The sequence below is a fragment of the Diplotaxodon limnothrissa genome, linkage group LG14 (assembly GCF_057381915.1).
Source record: "Diplotaxodon limnothrissa isolate DT_005_m linkage group LG14, D_limnothrissa_male_GT1.1, whole genome shotgun sequence".
NCBI classification, from domain to species: Eukaryota; Metazoa; Chordata; class Actinopteri; order Cichliformes; family Cichlidae; genus Diplotaxodon; species Diplotaxodon limnothrissa.
This window is the reverse complement of record NC_140609.1, coordinates 16405850-16426290: the sequence shown is the minus strand read 5'-3', so window position 1 is coordinate 16426290 and position 20441 is coordinate 16405850. Positions and strand designations below refer to the sequence as shown.

The 20441-nt window shown below is 42.0% G+C and overlaps 1 protein-coding gene across 1 annotated transcript; it reads left to right on the top strand.

Moving 5' to 3' along the window:
• Positions 1–636: 636 nt before the first annotated feature.
• Positions 637–5868, top strand: vmn2r1 (vomeronasal 2, receptor 1). Its single transcript, XM_085371225.1, has 14 exons — positions 637–860; positions 1377–1668; positions 1775–2017; positions 2135–2329; positions 2439–2564; positions 2724–2908; positions 3286–3406; positions 3486–3713; positions 3806–3929; positions 4224–4384; positions 4486–4681; positions 4837–5084; positions 5218–5417; positions 5553–5868. The coding sequence occupies exons 1-14, from the start codon at positions 637–639 to the stop codon at positions 5866–5868; spliced, it is 2859 nt and encodes a 952-aa protein (XP_085227351.1).
• Positions 5869–20441: the final 14573 nt, after the last annotated feature.

Sequence of the window (20441 nt, the reverse complement as noted above, 5' to 3'; positions counted from 1 at the left end):
AGACAAGCAGACAGTCACCCATCAACACACCCAGACCCGTACGCAGGGGACAAGGGACGCTTTAGAAACAGTCGCAGCGTTGTAGTATTGCATAGAGACTGTACAAGTTATCACATGCAGCTGCCAATTAACTCCTGGCTGGTGGCGGTTTATCTGCAGCACAGACTAATGAACTGCTTGGTATTTTCATACAGAGAGCGCAGAGATAAACGAAATTAAATGATGGGATGTTTCCAGGAGTTTGAGGCAGATGTGTTGATGTGTTTGTTTTTTTGTGAATCTTTGGTGGACCCAAAGTCCAGATTTTTTTCTTTAAAAGAGATTTAAACCTGTTTGCAGCCTTTGGATTTGAAGCACGCCTACTTTATTATTATTGTTACATTATTAATGACAAATTGGCATAAAGCTTGTGTGTTTAATCAAAATTTAAAAGGCCTTGTCCGTGTTTCATATTGAGAAAATACTGCTCATTTCAACTCGGGGCCCTCCTCTTCTCTTTTGCTCTGCTGAATCTGTAAGGTTGCCTCGTGCAGCACTTTTCCCCAGAGAGCAGATAAGACACCTGTCGAACATTTCTGCTTCCATTTGCTGTCTACAGCTACTAGAGCTCACAACCCCTGTCTGCGTCTACACAGCATGGACATCAAACTCTTTTTCCTTGGATTGTGTGCCCTTTTCTGCATCTTCAGACCTCTCTCGGCACAATCTACATGCAAGCTGAAGGCCAAGTTCAACCTGGGCGGCTATAAGGACGTAGAAAAGAAGACTGTCGTGGTTGGGGGAATGTTTCCTGTTCACAAGCGCGTTGCTTCCAACAAGGGCAACACTTCGAGTGTGCCTCTCTCCTCAGGCTGTGTGGGGTGAGTCGGGCATGTTTATGTCTTTTTTCATCATCGTTGCTATGCTGGGTTAGTCTTCTAGCTTAGGGCGCTGGTATTAAACAAACTAAAATTAAACTTGAAAACTTATTTAGGATCTTAAATGAATAAAGAAATTTTATTAAAGTATCCTAATTTTAGTACTTTCCTACCTGACAGTTTACTCCTGGGAGTCTTGGCTTCATAATTTTATAACAGAATCAAGACGGAGTAGTGTAACACCTCTGGGGCCAATTAATTACAGCAGGCCATATTATTATGGAGGCAGGCCTACAAAGTGTAGCACACAACAATAATCAACAAATTTATTAAGGGCTAGTTTAAATTATAATGTCACAAGACTAAAATGGTTTGCAATTAGTTGGTTTTCATGTATTGTCATTTTCTGCATACACTGAATACCTGTATTAACTGAAAGAAAGGTTCTTTCTTGCACTACTGTTTGTACTGGCTGATCTTTATTAATCTGCTGTTCCTTCGTCACTTATCATCCTGTAGGTTTAACTTTCGTACCTTCCGCTGGGCACAGACCATGTTGTTTGCCATCAAGGAAATTAATGCAAGGGACGACCTGCTTCCCAAAACTGACCTGGGTTACGTCATCTACGACTCCTGCTTCACCATCTCCAAGGCTGTGGAGGGCACCCTGACCTACCTGACAGGCCAAGACGAAGCTGTACCCAACTACCGCTGCGGCGATGGAGCGCCGCTGGCTGCTCTAGTGGGAGCCGGGGGCTCGGATCTGTCCATCGCGACTGCCAGGATCCTGGGACTTTATCATTTTCCGCAGGTAAGCCTGACACTCGTGTCAAAAAAATTTGATAAAGTTAAGGAAAATGAACAAAGATAAAGAGTTCAGGCAAAAAGCAACAGTGTGTTCGTACTCTTGTCTTTAGGTCAGTTATTGTTCGACATGCTCTGCTCTGAAAAGTAAGTTCCAGTTCCCCACCTTCTTAAGGACCATTCCCAATGACGAGCACCAGTCTACGGCTATGGCCAAGATGGTGCTACACTTTGGTTGGACTTGGGTGGGCAGCATAGCTGCTGATGATGATTACGGCAAGTACGGCATCAAAGACTTCAAGGACCAGGTTGAGCAAGCTGGCGTCTGCATCTCCTTCTCTGAGACCTTGCCCAAGGTAGACAGATTTCAGTCAGTTTTGCCAGTCAATCTTTATTTCCCTAAACCAACTGTTAGTTCACACAGGGGTTTCATTTCTGCTAAAAAAATTTGTACTCTGATCTTTGGACTTTAGGTGCATTCCCCAGAGGCCATCCAGCGCATTGTTCAAACTGTAATTGACTCCACAGCCAAAATCATTGTGGTCTTTTCATCTGACGTGGACCTCAGTCCTCTCATCAGTGAGCTGCTCCGCAACAATGTGACCAACCGTACCTGGATCGCCAGCGAGGCCTGGATTACCTCCGCTCTCATCAGCCGGCCACCTGGGGTGAGCAAACAGCTGACTGATGACCAAAAGAAATCCAGAAAGTTTAAACCAGTCTGGACCAAATTTTAATGTTTGAGCTTAGCTTGATTATTTGAATGCTTCTATCCAGGTGAGCTCAATCCTTGCCGGCACCCTGGGTTTTGGGGTGAAGAGGGCTGACATCCCCGGTCTTCAGCATCATCTACTGAATCTGGACCCCTATGCAGACTTGCTCACTGAGGAATTCTGGGAGACGGTGTGTTTGTTAACCTTAGGAACTTGCAAACATCTACATGGTAGAATCAGTATTGCAATGATAATTAAACTGTGAATGATGAACCTTCAGTGAAAACACTGACAATTAAACAGATCCCCCACAAAATAACAATTTTGTGATTTTACTTTTGCCTTGCAGCTGTTTAACTGCACGTTGGACTACAGCAAAGCTATGAGAATGGCAAAACAGAGGGCCACGTACGTGAACGGCACACTGTCCAGGACAGTGACAGGATTGCCTGATGGGCTGTGTACCGGGCAGGAGTCTGTGGCACAACTCAACAACACGTACTCTGACATCTCTCAGTTACGAATCACTTACAGGTCAGCTCACAATGCCACCGCTCAAAAAACAAACAACCAAAAACAGCAACTGATATATAACCATAACCCAGACAATTAAATGTGCTACTGTTGCAGCATACACTGAGAAAACTTTGTTGCTGTTGTCGCACAGTGCTCCTGAAAGCAATTTATAGTTATCTATTTTAGTTCTGTGTGTAAAGCCTCAGTAGCAGTGAGCCCTGTGTGAATCATTCACTCAGTGCAGTGTGTGCAGCTTTCCTGTGAACTGTTTCTACCACAGAAAATAGCTCCAAAGTAAGCAAGGTACTAATTCTGAAAAGGCACATTTGTCCTTTTGTTGTCTCGTTGTAGCAGGGTGGTAATGTTTATAATAATAAAGAAACTGTTTCACGCAGCGTGTACAAAGCTGTGTATGCTGTAGCCAACGCCCTGCACAACCTGGAGCACTGTGAACCCGGAAAAGGGCCGTTTGTCGGGAAAACATGTGCTGACATCAACAACTTTGAGCCGTGGCAGGTAAACGTGTGCAATAATGAGGTCACGTGTGTGCGTATTGTACTTTTGCTACTTAAACCTCAATTTTTCTCCTCCTTAGCTGATGTATTACGTGAAGAATGTGCGTTTCAAAATGCCAAACACAGGGGAGGAGATCTTCTTTAACGACGGAGATGTGGACGGCTTCTATGACATCATCAACTGGCAGGTCAATAATAATGGGGAGATATCTTATGTCACTGTGGGGAACTACAATGGCTCTGCAGCTCCAGAGAACAGGATGACCATAATGAACGACTCCATCGTGTGGAACAATGACATGTTGGAGGTCAGCGGTATATCGATAAAGAAGAAGTTAGCATATGCTCCTTTTAGATTATGATTCGGTAGCTCATGTATTTCTGTTGCTATGTGTGAAAGCCTCCTCGGTCAGTGTGCAGTGAGAACTGTCAGCCGGGCACCAGGAAGGGGATTCGACAGGGAGAGCCGGTCTGCTGCTTTGACTGCATTCCCTGTGCTGACGGAGAGATCAGCAACACAACTGGTCAGTAAACAACAGGACCACATTTCTTAAATGGTACATGGGCTCTTTCTTCTACTCTACTTGAGTACTCAAAGCACTTTGTACAACTTGCCTCATTCACACATTCATGCTTTAAGTGCTTCCTATCTAACATTCACATTTAGAAATACACAGAATTACACTGCGTGTTACAGTCACTGTTGATAATTTAAAACTCAAGAATTTTGAAATAGACCCAACACCATTAGCACATGTAGATTATGGTAAACATGGTCCTGATGCCCTCGTATTACACTTGGCCTCCCTTTATCACAGATGCTCGTGAATGCATCCTTTGCACTGGCGATTTCTGGTCCAATGCGGCTCATGATGCCTGTGTACCAAAACTCATTGAGTTCCTGGCCTTTGGAGAACCACTGGGAATTACTCTTATTGCCATTTCTGCCTTTGGAGCTTTAGTCACCATCGCTGTCGGGGTGAGAAAAGCCAAACACAAAATTATACCTGAGAGAAGCTCCGATGTGGAGAGGAAACAAGCAAAAAAAAAAAAGTTAAACTTCTTATTTTTTTCTCCCAGGTATTGTTTATTATGCACATTGGCACCCCTCTGGTGAAAGCCAACGATACACTGTTGAGTTTTTCACTGCTCTTCTCTCTGGTGGTGACCTTCCTCTGCTCCATCGTCTTCCTCGGAGAGCCACAACACTGGAGCTGCATGACCAGTCAAGTAGCCTTGGCTCTAGGATTCGCCCTCTGCCTTTCCTCCATAATTGGTTGGTGACCAATTGAAATCATTTTTTCCATTTTTTTTTATAGCTTACTTAACCTTTTTATGTTCCTTGATCCAGACAAAATAAAATCACTGAGATTTTCTCTATAAGGGGCAAAAAGGCAATCTGTGTGTTCACAGTAAACTTTTTTCTTTCAGGTAAGGCAGCAGTATTGATGCTGAGAGCCCAGGTGCTGAAAGCTGCCCGAGCCCGAGCAAGAGCTGCTGCCAAAGCTGCAAAAGCTGCTGCAAGAGCAGCTGCCGAAGCAGCGGCGAATGATGGCAGTCCTGATGTCATCGTAACCAACACTCTCCACAATGACACCAGTGCCCCTCCTATCCCTGAGGTCGACCGTCTCACCCGTGCTCACCAGAGGGCAATAGCTGCTGTAGCTACATTAATACAGGTAAACATAAATAATTCATCAGTGGGGGTAAACCTTAATCAGCTGTAAAATACGACATCTGTCCCTGACCTCTAAATGTTTGTAACATAAAACCATGTGGAAATATAGCGGACATTAACATCCTTCTTCCCAGGCTATAGCGTGCACAGTGTGGCTCATTGTCCTACCTCCACAACCCGTCAAGAACACCTCTGGTCAGAATATAAAGATCATTCTTGAGTGCGATCAAGGCTCAGTGGTTTTCATCTGTTGCATCTTTGCTTATGACATCCTGCTGGCTCTGCTGGCCTTTATCTTTGCCTTCATAGCTCGCAAACTGGAGGACTATGTCGGGTAGGTCACACAAGGAAAGTTAAGCATTAGCAATGCACACCCTAATTTTTCTTGTGGGGGAAATATTTCATAACACACAATGTCATTTATATATTCATCACATTAATTGTGTTCTCTTTTTAAACACTTTCACAGTGAGGCAAAATGTCTTACCTTCAGCATGCTGGTCTTCTTCATCGTGTGGATCTCTTTTGTCCCGGCTTACCTCAGCACCCGTGGCAAGTTCATGGTTGCCGTTCAGATTTTTGCCATCCTGGCTTCCAGCTTTGGCCTGCTAACCTGCATCTTCTTGCCTAAGTGCTACATCCTTTTGATCAAACCTGATCGCAATAAGGAGGAGCTGATGAAGCCCCGACCCAAACCTAAAGATGGAACCTCAACTGGGACGTCAGCGTCTCTCGCTACGACTGCAACTGAGGCTACAATTGCAACCACTGCTATCGATGACTAGTGGCGAAGTAATAACTAAAGTTAGCCACAAATGTAAAAATAATGTAGACAGAAGTTGTGCCACTGACTCAATGAACAGCTGTTGCTGCTAATTAGGCTTTCTAGTCATGTTGATCACATCATCATGCTTGTTCTATAATTAATGGGCAAAATATTTTATTCTGAAAAAGATATATATATTTCTTTTGGATCCACAAGTATTCATGCAAAATTATGTACGTGTCTAAATACCTAAATAGACTGAATGTGTGTACCTTCACATGCATTTCAATAAGTGATATATTAGATAGACCAAAAACAGCTATTTTGTAGATATAATAACAAGTTCAGGCTGTTACTGTAAAACCTCTTTGAATACCATTTTCAAACACTTTGCAATTTTTAAAAAGGAAATGCATACAAATAGCTTCGTGTAAAAAAACACAGAAATGCATGTATAGTGCACCTCTGCTGGATAATTTTATTACTCAATAATATAATAAATGTTATTATCATTACAATTATCATTATGTCATTATCATTATCATTTTTCTCCTTAAAGAGAAACATTATTATTATTTTTGTAGATTTTTTTTTTTATATATTATGCTAGATAACTTTAATAAAAAGTGGATCAGATGCCTTGGAGTTGGCCTCCTGTGTTGTCTTCCGCAGTACAAATGAGTTTGTGATGAATGTTACTGGCGCACTATCAGCCTTGCATAGTGCCAAGTACCTCAGTATCCATGTGTGGGGCACTGAGTCATACACTTTGTTGAAGTCAATCCAAGCAGTGCTTAGGTTGGTCTGCCTGGTCTTAGAGCCCTGGTGTACTGCTCTATCAACCAGGAGCTGGTGCAATAACCCTCTCACGTTATTTCTAATGCCTTTCTGAGTTGTGCTCATTGTAGCTCTCTTCACGACAGCACAGACACAGGTTGGTTCTTTGAAACGGGCGTTTATTACTTGGGCTTTCTCGCCTCAGCTTCACCATCGCCAATACGCCATGAGAACTGGTCACGAGTGAACATTACAAACCAATTAGCAACTTTACAGTACACATATCAAGTCCAAACACAAATAAAAACATTTCTCAAATGACAAATACCTCGTTGACTGCTTGTCCTGAAAAGAGGTCCTTAAGTCCTTGTGTTGCTTTTACTTTTAATAAACTTTTAGCTCAACACGCTTCATGAAAGACATCTGCTCTCGCAGTCCATGAAAAGTCTCTTGTACTCTCGTTAAGGATATTCTCACGAGACACTAGCTCTTACACTTTACACATGCAAATTTCAAATAAAGACATCAGTGTTGTGGAGAGGCAGGTAAATGCCTGGTAGTTTGATGCCATTGTGCCCTTGTGGGGCTCCTTCATGATTAGGATTGTTTTGCCATTCAGTGTCATGGTCCTCCAGTGCTGGCTCACCCTATTCTCTCTCTATCCCTCCACTCTTCATCTTCTATCTCTGTGTATAGCTGTGCGTGTGTGTGTCCAGCACACCTGTGCTGATAAACTCACCTGTTGAAAATCCTGTGATCACCTGGTCACTACTTAGGAGTCTTGTTGGCTACTCTTGCCTCAGTCTGTGCTGTGCTTTTCTTAGATTTCTACCTTACCTGTTCTGTTCCCCTCTGTGCAGGACTCGGGGATCCTTCCCAAGTGAGATAGAGTTTTTCCTGTGAAGACATATTCTGTTAATTTACCTGAACTGGAGCCCTGAAACCCTCTGACTGCTTATCCATCTTCATCCATTGTCATTCACAGTAAATAAATGCACTGAACTTAACCTCCTGAGCTCCATTATGAGTCCACCAGTTTATATCTGTTATGACAGTCTAGATAAGTACCTGCTGTTAGCAGCCCTGTTATTTTTGCTGCCAGGCAATCATGGAGTCCTGTTCTTCCTTCAGCCAGTCTGTTCACTGAAGTGCAGAAGGCTGTTATTAGAGACAGGTCCTATATGAAAAAGAGGTACAACAAAAAGGCTATAACTGAGGCTCTAGAAACTGCCAAACAAAGCCTCACGGCTCTGACCACTAGGCTGAAGAGATATACCAGAGAAGCCAAGAGAATGAATGGCCTGTTCTCCAAAGATTCATCCAGAGTGTTTGCTTAGCTACAAGGGAATAATAGCACAAGGACAGACCCATACACACACATCTGTGAGAGTGAGGTATTACACAACACCAAGGCCAAGTGGCTGGTAGATACAGCAACCTCACAGAGCGAGAGCCAGCCAACATCTCAAAGGCAGACAGACGTCAAATAACAAGTCTTCAGGATGAAGAGCTGGACAGCACCAGAGCCTGCCATGATCCATTAGTAAAGACAACACTGTAGGCCAAATCCAAGGGAGTTGCATAAGTTACCATCAAATGCAGAATATACGAAAGTGATGCACTGTCCCCGCTGTTCTTCAGGAAAAGTTCTCCAGGCTTCTTATAGGACAGTGCTTCCCAAACATTTTCCAGCCACGTACCCCTTGAAACATGTCACCCTCAGCCGCATACCCCCTACTACGAACGATTCTTAATTAGTGTCTATAAATACATTGCAATATCGCATGCATAAAAATAAATACTGCACAGTCGATTATTTCTCACCACCAAATGAATTTATTGATATTTTTTAGTAATGACAGAGTTTTAATAACAAACTTTACTACTTAATACTAGCAGTGTATCAAAAGATTTATTAGAATTCACTTTTTTGTCGAGAGCATAAAGGCCATGAACTTTCATTAAACAGAACTTTATTTAATGTGATGGATGTGCTTGAGCAGAGGCACACAGCTCTTCAATGTTTGGCTCAATTTGGGAAAGGCTGAGTCTTAAATCGTTTTCCACACAAAGTCTTGCTCTGTATTTTGTTTTCATGTTTGTTAAAACAGAAAATCCCCTTTCGCATAAGTATGTGGTGGCGAAAGGCATCAGAGTCTTGACAGCGCGTTTAGCCAGCGCGGGCTGTTCAGTGCGCAGCCCTATCCAGAAATCCGCCAGGTTCTTTTGAGCGTGTTCAACTTTTAGAGATCCATCTGTGGCGATTTCAATTAGGCTCTCCTGGTCAGACGGTGATAACGAAGTAGGCACGGCGGTGAACGGGTGACGTATCCAATCATTTGAGCCGCCCGTCTCTGGGAAGTATCGGCGTAACTGCACCTCCAGCTCCTCAAGGTGCACATTACATTCGCGCTTTACACTTTTAGATAGTGTGAGATCATTAGAGCACAGAAAATCATGCAGCACAGGAAAGACTTCAGTGTTGTTTGTATCCAAGCAGTTCTTCCAAAGGTTTAACTTCTTTATCATGGCCTCAACTTTATCTTGAACATTGAATATAGTTGCAGAAACGCCTTGTAATCTGAGATTGAGCTCGTTCAGACGAGAAAATATATCACACAGATAAGCCAGGCACGTAAGGTACTCTTCATCATGCAAATGTTCAGACAGCTCAAAGGGATGGTTATTGAAGAAAACTTTAAGTTCATCCCTCAACTCACAGAAACGGGTCAGCACTTTCCCTCTAGATAGCCAGCGAACCTCTGTGTGGAGTAATAATGTCTCATGCTCGCTGCCCATCTCATTGCACAACGCAGCAAATAAGCGGGAGTTCAGCGGCCTGGCTTTCACAAAGTTAACCATTTTTACACTCGTGTCCAAAACATGTTTCAAACGGACAGGTATTCCCTTTGCAGCAAGAGCCTCTCGGTGGATGCTGCAGTGTACCCAGGAGGCATCTGGCGCGACTGCTTGCACACGCGAAACCACACCTCCGTGTCTCCCAGTCATGGCCCGTGCGCATCAGTACAGATGCCAACACATCTGTCCCACACGAGTCCATGTGTGTTCATGAATGTGTCCAGCTTTTGAAAAATATCTGCGGCAGTTGTCCTTTGTTCCAGTGGTTTACAGAACAGCATGTCCTCCTTGATGGTTCCTTCATGAATGTAGCGCACATATACGAGAAGATGCGCCAGGCCAGCCACATCCGTGGACTCATCTAGCTGTATTGCATAAAATTCACTGTGGTGCATGCGCAGAAGTAGCTGCTGTAAAACATTTTCTGACATTGCATTGATGCGCCGTGAGACAGTATTGTTTGATGATGGAATGGACTGTATCGTCTTTTTTGCCTTTTCCCCCAACATTGTCCCTACCATATCTAAAGCAGCAGGGAGAATGAGGTCCTCCACAATAGTGTGGGGTTTGTTGTTTTTAGCCACTCTGTAACTGACCATGTAAGATGCTTGTAGTCTGTTTTTATTCATAAGATCTGGCACCTGAATGCAGGTTTTACTTGTTGAAAGTGATTTTAGCTGTCGCTCAAAATATTCCCTTGGTTTATTTTTCAAATGGGGATGATTTGTCTCTAAATGTCTGCGCAAAAGTGAAGGTTTCATTGAGTTCTGAGACAATACTTTTGCACAAATAACACACTGTGGCCGGGAAAATCCACCAATATTTATACACGTAAACCCCAGCGAAATATAATTGTCATCATATTTGCGCTTCTTTGATGAGGTTGTGTTACAGTCCGAGCTGTCATGCTTTCTCCCACTTTGACGCTCCGCATCAGACACTTCATCACTTTCCACATGGCTGGCTCCAGCTATGCTAGCCACTTGGCTAGTAACCACAGATACATCCCTGCTAGCATCCAAATCTGACGAACACATTGTTGTTGAACAATCACCTGTGCGGTCACTGGAAAATGCATCTTCAGACATGAGCTTATTGGTTGTTGTGGCCGGTGTCTCTGTGGTAGGGCCTTTTTTTCTTGTTAACCACTTGTCCATTTTCGCGCTGCACTGAATGCTTGGAGGCAACTTCAACTGTTAGGTGTCAGTCATTTGGGTCATTTGGGCAAATCACGCCCATGTATTTTGTCAGAGCTATTTTTTTGCTGAACACCAGAGGGTGGTATATAGTCATGTATTTAACAGTCAAATAAAACTTCATTAGCGCAAATTTCGGCTTTTAAAATTTTTGATCCCCACTCCAACCCCAACCCACGCGTACCACCTACAGCCACTTGCGTACCCCCGAGGGTACGCGTACGGTAGTTTGGGAACTACTGTTATAGGACATTCAAAGCTTTTCTTTGGGTGTTGGGTGCCTTTTGTTTCGTAGATGATCCCACACTCCATTGATAATATTGAGATCTGGGATTTGGGGATGTCAATCCAAGTTTGATAGTGTTAAATTTTTTTAATTGTGTGTTTTTTGATATATGTATGCTTTTGCTGCATCGGACATGTGTTGGTGTCATGCCGAAAAATTAAGCTTTTGCCAGTTGGATACTTTCCAGATGGTTTTGCATGGTGGATCAAAATTTAATGGTATTTTTCTGTGTAATTTCATGAGCTTTGCCAAGGTCTCCAACACCACTGGGTAAAATGCAGCTGCCCTTCCACTGAGACCATTTCTGATCAGGTTTCAGTGAACAGATCAACAGAAGATCTATCTGTATCAGGTCTTTTTTTGGATTTTCCTCCATTCTTTTAAGGACAAGAGTTTCGCACACTGTTTAACTGCACTTCTTCTTTTGTCCTCCACTTAGGACACACCACACCTTTAAAATGTAAATGGCGGGGGGGGGGGGGGTATTATACCAATGATGCTAATATGATATACTCCACAGTAGAATTCATTGTTCCATGTGAGATGAGCCTTTGTGTTCCTTTTGGTCAGCATTGGTTTTCTCCTTGAACTCTCCCATGGATGCCATTTTTGCCCAGTGTCTTTCTTATTGTTGAATCATGAAACCTTAACTGAGACGAGTGACACCTGCAATTCTTAGTCCCTTTTCATACAGGACAAAGTAGGTTTGGATAATTTTTTTTTTTCAAAAGTGCATTTTACATTTACCCGGGTTATCTTTGTCTAATATTAAAATTTGTTTGATCTGAAACATGTAAGTGTGACAAATACACAAAGCACTAGTAGACTAAAGGAGAAAACAGGTCAAGAAACACTTTTTCACACCACTGCAAATCTCTTAGCTGGCTAGAACAATCCAGCAGAGGGCGCTGATGTAAGATTTTCTTTTCTTCTTCTTTTTAATCTGCACGTTGGTTGGATATGCACTAAATTGGCCACAACTCTCACTCTGATTTAAGACATTACATTTCTTTGATGAAAGGCTCCAATTTGATATCAATATAGGAAAAAAACATACTGCATCAATATATATGGAGTGATGAAAGATTAAAAAGATATGATGAATTTTTCAGACTACTTTTATGAGATGGAGAGATATTAATTATGATGGATTGCATGTGATGGCCTCTTACTGCTGAAGAGACAAAAGGAAGCACAGAGACAGCAGAGCGCACCATGATGTCATGTGTCTGTGTGTGTTTGCTGCTATAATGCTTTGATAATGTCTGTGTTACAAAAGATGAAAAAGCTATATTTTGTGTTGCTTTATGCCTCTTTCACCGTCATCATCATCATCATCATCATCATCATCATCATCACTCATCACTGCTATTTTTTTCTGCACGTCAACCTATGTGCTGATCTGTGTGTGTGTGTGTGTGGGGGGGGAGGGGGACGGTGAACTGTGTCCAATCAAAGCTATCGGTGCGGACGGTAATAAATTCTCCTGGTGACAGAGGGGTGAAGGAAGGAATGTTTATAAGTTATTGTCAGCTGACGACAATGAACAGAAACACTGGTGCTAAACTGAGACGCGTGCACGTGCATCACTGCATATATATGTGTGTTAATCTTACTTTGCTTCTGAGCGTGCGTCCGTGCTTGTTTTCAGTTATCTGTAGGCTGTCAGAACAGTTTAAATCATTACAGTCTGTTGTTTTAATAAATGTTAATTTTCAACACCTGTCTGCTATAAATACAAGCGTTTAAATGCCATCAAACTGATGACTTATAGCATTTGTATTTCTTCCCAAATGTAAAATCCAGTGTTTAGCTAGTCTCCATCCGTATAAAATCTAATTAATATGAAATTCAATAAGTTAAAAATCTAGATACTCATAATGGTGGAAGTTGGGAAATTCCTGTGTTGCAACAGCAAAAGCATGAAAATGACTGATTGATCGAGAAGGTGGGACTGTTTTTTGTTCTGTGGCTCTGATTAGTTATCAGTTACCATCATGTTCATGCAAGAGTTATGGAAGGGTATGCTCTAATAAAGACAAAGAGAGGAATTTAGATCAGGGCTTGCCAGAGTCTGTCTACACCTTTTAAACTGCCAGCAGGAACTCAAAATTTAACAGCACATGACATGGAAACAGGAATTTGTGGAGGTAAGTGTCTTAGATTACAGTGATGTACCACGGAGATAGACTTACACAAGATTTCCAGAATTGCTTACTTGGTTATCTTTGTTAACAGGCTGTCTGTGTAGGTTCTCAGTAAACGTGCTCTCTGACCTTGAGGTCGAGGTCACTGAAATTCAAACTCTTCTGAGATTTTTAAATGATGGTGTCAATTGGAAAATCCTAGAGGATTTTCAGAACCTGACCTTTGGCCTTGAGGTCAAGGTCACCAAAGTTCAAAGTCATTCAAGAGTTTTGGTAGATGCACCTAAATGGCAAGGTAGGATATATCACAGGGCAGGGACTGGAAACTCAGAAACTGAGAGGAAAGGGCATAATACCAAATGCCAAGATGAATAGAACCGAATATTGCTGAATTTGAAATGTTTTTTCTTTTGGCTTACTTGTTGTTTCCTGAACAGAGGCAGCCGAAGGCTACATGACTGGCAGGCGAGAATATGAGAGCGCTGGAGAGTAGGCAGACAGGTGGAAAACAGGTAAGTCATTTCCTTAGCTGGGAATAGGATAAACAGATTGGTGTAGACAGACTCAGGTAAATGGATATCCAGGTAAACCGATTTTCAGATTGGGGTCCAAGCAGACAACTAGGAAGGAGAACAACACACGATACCATAGAATAAAAGCCAAAAACACAGGTAAAAAGGAAGGCCTGATTACCATGGTAACGACAAGAACAGCCTAGCAGAGACAGCTACACCATCCAGCCTTTAAATACCAGGAACCAGGAGCCCATGCATAGGCCAGTACAGCAGAACCAGCCCAATAATTCCACCTGAAGCTTCGGAGTAAAGAGTTACAAGTGGAGAGAAAAAGAGGAAGAAGACCCAAACTCTATGTTGCTGGGTCCATAACAGCATACGAATTATTTATAAGACTTTCCACTCATTTAAAAATGTTGTTCATTTCATTGGTATGTTATTTTAGCAGTGGTATTCCATCATGATAAGCAAGCCAAGCAAGGCAGTGCTTAATTTCTCAATCTAAAAACAGACATAAATTAAAATATACAATGTTGTTGAAATGCCATGAAGCTGCTTGCGTGTTTGCATGTATCCTTTACATTACTGTCATCTTGCGGCTGCAGTCTGCTATTGCCTCTGAAAGCTGCACTGATTTCCTGCTCGTAGGAAACTATAGCTGTCTCTGTTTTACAGACATGTCTGTTAACTACTGGACTGGAGCTGGGCAAACAGGGTTTTTTAAGCGCATCTTTTACTTTAAACTGATGGGAGACCAGAGATCAGTTCTAATCCTTGCTTTGTGTGGGAATCACACAACTACCTTGGCCAAGAAGTGTGATGGAGAGAAAATGAAGTTGTGCAGAAAAAGAAATGTGAGGGTAATGGGGAAAGTCTCTGCTTGCTTTTCCATACAATTTACAACATGTCATTGCAATTTAGAACAAAATACTACTTCCTTACATGAAGCTTATCAAAACTTGCCTTCACCTCTTCTCATAGCTTAAGTTACCCTCACTGGTTACACAGGCAGGTGGCTGTAAACAGTAAACACCATTAAGGACCTTTCATCGTCATGAAACCAGTCACTTCTGAATAGTTTCCATGACATTTGTGTTATTCTTAATGTCAAAATGATACTTTGCACTCAGGGACCCAAGCGTGTAAAGGATCACTTGAGCTCCTGGTGATCTGTATGTGCGTAATTCACAGTCATATTTCATTTAGTTTATACAGCTATATTCCTTTTTCTATTTCTATTTCTATTGATACTTCAGGTGTATGTTAAGAAGATCAGTGTTGGCAGCTGACACCTGTCACTAACTATATTTATACAGTCTATTTCCCCCCTGTGGAGTGAGAAGAAAAATGCTTGCAATAAAAAATCATTATAACGTTTTCAAAGCTGCAATTATCTCTTTCCAGCATCTCATATTAAAGATAAAATGAATTAACCTGTCAATTCTACTAATTTTCTTTTGTTAAAAGAGAATTAAATAGCTGCTACATATAAAAAAACACTTTGTGAGAGAAAATGGAGACCCCTGGGAGGTGCAAAGGCTCAACATGCGTCTTCTAATTTAATAGTGGAAGGAGCAGCTGTCCTGTTTTGTTCCACACAGTTTTGCACCAGTGTAGTTCATATGTGTGTGTGTGTGTTTGTGTGTCTTTTTGTTTAAACTCTATAATGTCACCACGTTTTCTTTATCACCCTCTCACCATTCCTTTACTGCATTTCACCCTTCCCCCCCTCTCTCTCTCTATATATATATATATGTAGTCTGCATATCCACCTATACTGTAGTATTTGCTGTAGTAATAGTAGTAGTACTATCAGTTTACCTTTCCGTGAGACCTCATGAAAACAACACGAATGACGGATTTTGTTCGTGCTAGAATTTCCACCCTAGTGACTCCAACATTGCACACGGGTCAGGTTCGATACACACTGTGTGACAAATTTTCTAAATGACCTCGAAGGACAACAGGTCTCCAAGTAGAGGTGGTGTGTGCAGGTCCATGTGAACTTTGGAAATATGCTGGTTTATCTCAAGAGACCAAAAGTGGACGCACTAAGCTAGGAGGAAATTAACTCCCAACACTGGGAGATGCTAAAGCTCTGAGCCATGTGAAATCCTGGCCAACTAACACATAACACTTCTAACTACTACCGGCCTGAATGTTACTCTCCAGTGTAAGAAGAAGGAAACTTGATTTGATGTCAGAGGGCTGCAGTGACTTTTGCAGAAAGGGAAGCAGACACAAACAGCACCCTCCACCTATTAACAAGACAAATAATAACCATTTTATGCTGTCCTTGATTCTTTAAATATGCTGATAGCCTCCTGTAGCTTCATGCACTCTACATGGATGTCTTAGTAAATTATTATTATTTGTATAATCAAATAAACATCTACTATACAATCAAAACAATTCTCTACTATTATCTGACAATGAGGAGTCGTTTTTAGAACCATTTCTTTAGCAAAAGAAGCAATAAAACACTACGAAAATATCCAATACATAGAAAACTATCATTGTCAAATTTGCATAAATTATCAAAAGTAAAAATAAATATATTGCACAAAAATATTAAGCTCTATATAAAGCTCTTGAGAAGTGGAGATATAGACATTACTTTTATTTTTATTGCACAGAAGGACAAGAGCGTGACAGTTATGTGCAAACAGCATCCAGGCTCGAACACAACTTCAGCTCTTTGCAAGCACCTGCACAGACAGCATGCTAACACTAAGCTAAGCTAAGCTAAGCTAAGAACCCAGCCCAGCAGACCGAGCCTGAATTTCAACAAGTAATAAAGTGATGCTCAGTCAGGTTTACAGCTTCCGTTTCTACCTGTTCATGTTTCTAAGGTAGAATCATTGTGATGATTGCTTTGAAGTCTCCTTAGGCTGGTTTTCATGTTTTGCTTTGTATTCATACTTGCACACTAAAACAAAGACCTTATGTCTATCTTAATTAGCACAGGGTTTTATGTTGGTGCCTGGAACTGTTGCCTCAGGTTTAGATTGTTAACTGGTAATGTGTGATTTAGTAGTTTTATGAGAGTTGTGTAACAAATTACTTTCTTAAATAAATAAAATAGTTAATGCATTAGCAACAAGTAAAATGTTATACATTACTTTTTTGTGTAATGAACCCAACACTTGTCGTCAGTAAGAAAACTTATCTATTGATAAATGACAGAAGCTTATCTCTTTTCTATTCCCAGCTGTTTCATAACTGAACAATGGAAGTAGTTTCAGCAGCAGCTTAATTCTCACACTAGTCTCCTGTTAGTCTCCCATCACAGATGGAAAGTTTATCCACAATGAACAAACAAAGATAACTAGAAAAGTCTCTGGGCCTCTCAGTTTGACAAGCTCTTGTCATTGTTTATGGGTCGTAAAATGAAGACATGCTACAGTTTCATACAGCATCCAAGGCAAGCAGTTTCCAGTAGCAATAGCCAGTTGTAGCCACAAGATGGCAGTAATGTGAAGGATGGTTGCAAACATGACACTCTTTATGGCAGAACAATGTTTGAGATTAAAGGAGAGGGTTCACTTTAACTCTGGTACATTTCACCTCATGTCTATTTTTAGATTTGATTAGGCAAGCAACTGAAGCGACTCCAAGTGTAGAATTGCACTGATCTGTGTAAATACATTGAGTTATCTGGACAACTGGAGCCTGGAATGTCCTCTGGGAACCAGTTGTTATTGACAAAATGATGGGCAACAAGCAACCTCCTTGTGTTTGAACCCAAAAAAGGATGTAGGTTCAACTCGTGTCTCCTCTCTCGTGTAGTAATGTGAGTAAGTAAGTAATTCTTCATCCAGTAAGACGAAGAACAAAATTATCTTTGAGCTAACTGTCCCAAGGAAGAAGTTAGTATACGAAATGACTGACATACTCAGATCTTTGCTGTTAGTGCAGTGATCTGGCTGAAGAACCATCACCTAACCTGTGGAAGCAGGATGCCACTGATGTTGGTACGTGAGGACTAACTGGAACAAGCCAGAAAGACTTGGCTGACAAGTCAGAGAAAAGTAGCTTTTGGCTCTTACTGTGGAAAGAAGTAAGTAAGAAGTAAGTATTGGATGTAAAACCTAAACTGAGATCTAGTTGCAGGAGACAACAGGGAGACTTTTCTGCTCTGCCAACAGAAGAAGGAAAGAGTGAAATTTTGAATATTGAATGCGTCCGGCTGAAGACCCTACAGGTGACCTAGCAGGCGCAACAAGCAGAAATTCCCCAGCCGATTAACAACTTTGGTTAAATGGAAAAAGAAAAAAAAAACTGATGCAGTGTTTCATAGAACCAGATGTAAAAACTGAAGAAACATGTCTGTAATTTTATATATATTTCTGATATTTTAAGTTGTTTTTTAATATATCAGACATTTTAAAAAGATACTGCGTAAACAACGAAGTACAAAGTCCCAGCAAGTTTCCAATCCAAATTAGCTGCTGACCACAGGCGGAGGTTCACCCTGTAGCCAGCACTGACCCCAACCTTTGCCCTGGGCCCCTCACATGTCCAGTGAGCTATCAGGCTCCCATTACTTGGTTGAATAATTTAGGGCTGACACTCCATCACTGATCTATTCACTTGACCTCTGAGGACACCAATCTTTGGGTGTCCACTGTGCATTTAAACTGGTGCATGCGTTTGCTTTTTAAGGTCTGTTGGCTGGTTAATAAACCACTAATGGATCAATATAAAAGAGAAGCATTTTTGTCTACCTCTGTCAGAATTCAAGACACTTGAGAAAGTTAGCAAAAGTTCTGAGACTGCATTATGTGCCAAGCTTTCCCGCAAAGCTCACTCTTGTCCTTCAAGTGACAGCACTTTACTAAGCCTGCTTTTAAATGAACTCCACAATAAGCCCAAATCCTCTTTCTGCTTTCCTGCTTTTGCTTTTACCTTACTGCTTGTATTTGACTAGCGTTATGTTGAGTCAGGTGGAGAATAGCCCCGTAGGTCCTGTGCTCTCCTGACATTAATTTGCATCTCATCAGCATGCTATCCCTCTCCTCTCCGCAGACAATGCTTGAAAGAGTGCACCGATCGGGTCCTTCCATTCACCTTCACTTACCCCCCTTCTTTGCACCATTGTGCTTTGCTGTTTTATTCACCGGTTTCTGGCACATTCTGGCAGGAAATATAATTTACATCTGACTATGGTTTAAAAAAAACGTTATTGAAATGTTGGGTTCAATTTTGAGCATCAAACTTTGCTTAGAAAAAATGAAATCACATGTCCTTACATGCAAATCTGCAAGCATGCACACACAGAATTTACACATGCAATACAAGTTGAAATAACATAGTGATCTACACAGCAGTTCCATGCCCTGACTCTCTTTTTTGGTCACCTAATCTACTGTGAATATTTACAAACTGGGTTTCCCTGTTTATATTTTAATATCTAAATTGCTGCATTGGTGTCAGTGCTATAGATGAAAAAGAAGCAAAGGGGTGTGCGCTTCAAACAATCACGTGCAGTGTGTATTTCCAATTTACAACTTCTCTCTATAATTGTGCGTTATGAGCTCGGGCTTGTGTGTTTGCAATGTGTGTGTTATCGTGTCTTTTTATATTTCTTTCACCTGTTTTAGAACTCAGATTTGTTGTGTACTCCTGTGTGTGTGAGAGACTGTGCGAGTGTGTATGTATTGTTGACACCCTGTCATGTTTGGCTCCCTCCTTTTAGGCCAGCGCAGGCTGTGACGAGACAAGGAAACTGGGATCCTGTTTCAAGCTGGATGAGGCTATAAGAGACCAGGGAGCACTCTGCACAGACAGACACACTGACAGGCACAAAGGAGAGAAAAAGAACCAAGTTCAAAGAGAAAGAAGATCTAAGGACAGTTTCAGATAGTTTGGTAGAAGGTATCTAAAAAGTACTGAGAGCATTGCTGGGTGATTACAGGACAGTGAGATATGCATCACTCATTGAGGCTGGAGTAACCGTCATCTCCAAACGAAGGTGCAGGATCGAGAAACATTTGGAAACCTTAAGTGTGCTCTTTTCACCTTGATCCCGGAGCTTTGCTCTTGAGGGGAGGGGGCCACGCTCTGGGGCCATGCTAGCTGCACGAAGCAGCGGAGGGGGCATCGGAGGGCCCGGCGGGCACCAGCCTCCCCACGTGCACCGAAAACACTCAGTGGCCTCTCTCAGTGGGCTAAAAGCCCAGCGCAGCAACTCCCAGGATGCCAAGCGCAATTCCTCCTCCGGGAAACAGGTGGCACAGCATAGAAACAAGGCAGCAGTAATCAAAGAGATGGAGACCAACTGGTACCTGAAAATGTTTGGCCTGGGCAAAGACGAGACAGTTGCACAAAAGACTGGCATGCTGTACAGGTCAGTTAAACCCTGTCTAAGTGTGTGTGGGCATGCTTGTCAGTGAGTGATTGTAGATACTTGAGAGTGCAAACAGACTGATGGCCTAACGTGTTACACAGAGCAGCTTGTTGATGAGCACAAATCATTTGTGAGGTGAATCGTACACTCACCTCACAAGTACTTTGGAACACACACAAAGACCCAAAAACGTCTTTTTTATGATTATCTACACATCGTTAACACCTGTAAGTTTGTTTGTGCAACTGTCAGGAAATTCATAAAGTGCGTGCATGCACACTGTTAGATTGTTCAAGTATTTCTGTGCTGGATCCTCAGAGCTATCTGATGACAAGCGGTTCCCCCTCCGTCCAACCGTTTCATTTGTGTGTCACAGCAGTCACGCCGGTCATTACGACCTCGGCTTAAAGTTGTGTCACCGGATCTGTCCTTAATGCTAATAGCAAGCATCTGTCTCGCTGGT

Bases quoted from the DNA above. Each gene is read 5' to 3' on its own strand.
- vmn2r1 (XM_085371225.1), top strand. From the start codon at position 637: ATGGACATCAAACTCTTTTTCCTTGGATTGTGTGCCCTTTTCTGCATC. The intron at 2,909-3,285 runs GTCAGCTCACAA...TGTTTCACGCAG, and splicing joins CAGTTACGAATCACTTACAG to CGTGTACAAAGCTGTGTATG. The intron at 5,085-5,217 runs GTAAACATAAAT...CCTTCTTCCCAG, and splicing joins CTGTAGCTACATTAATACAG to GCTATAGCGTGCACAGTGTG.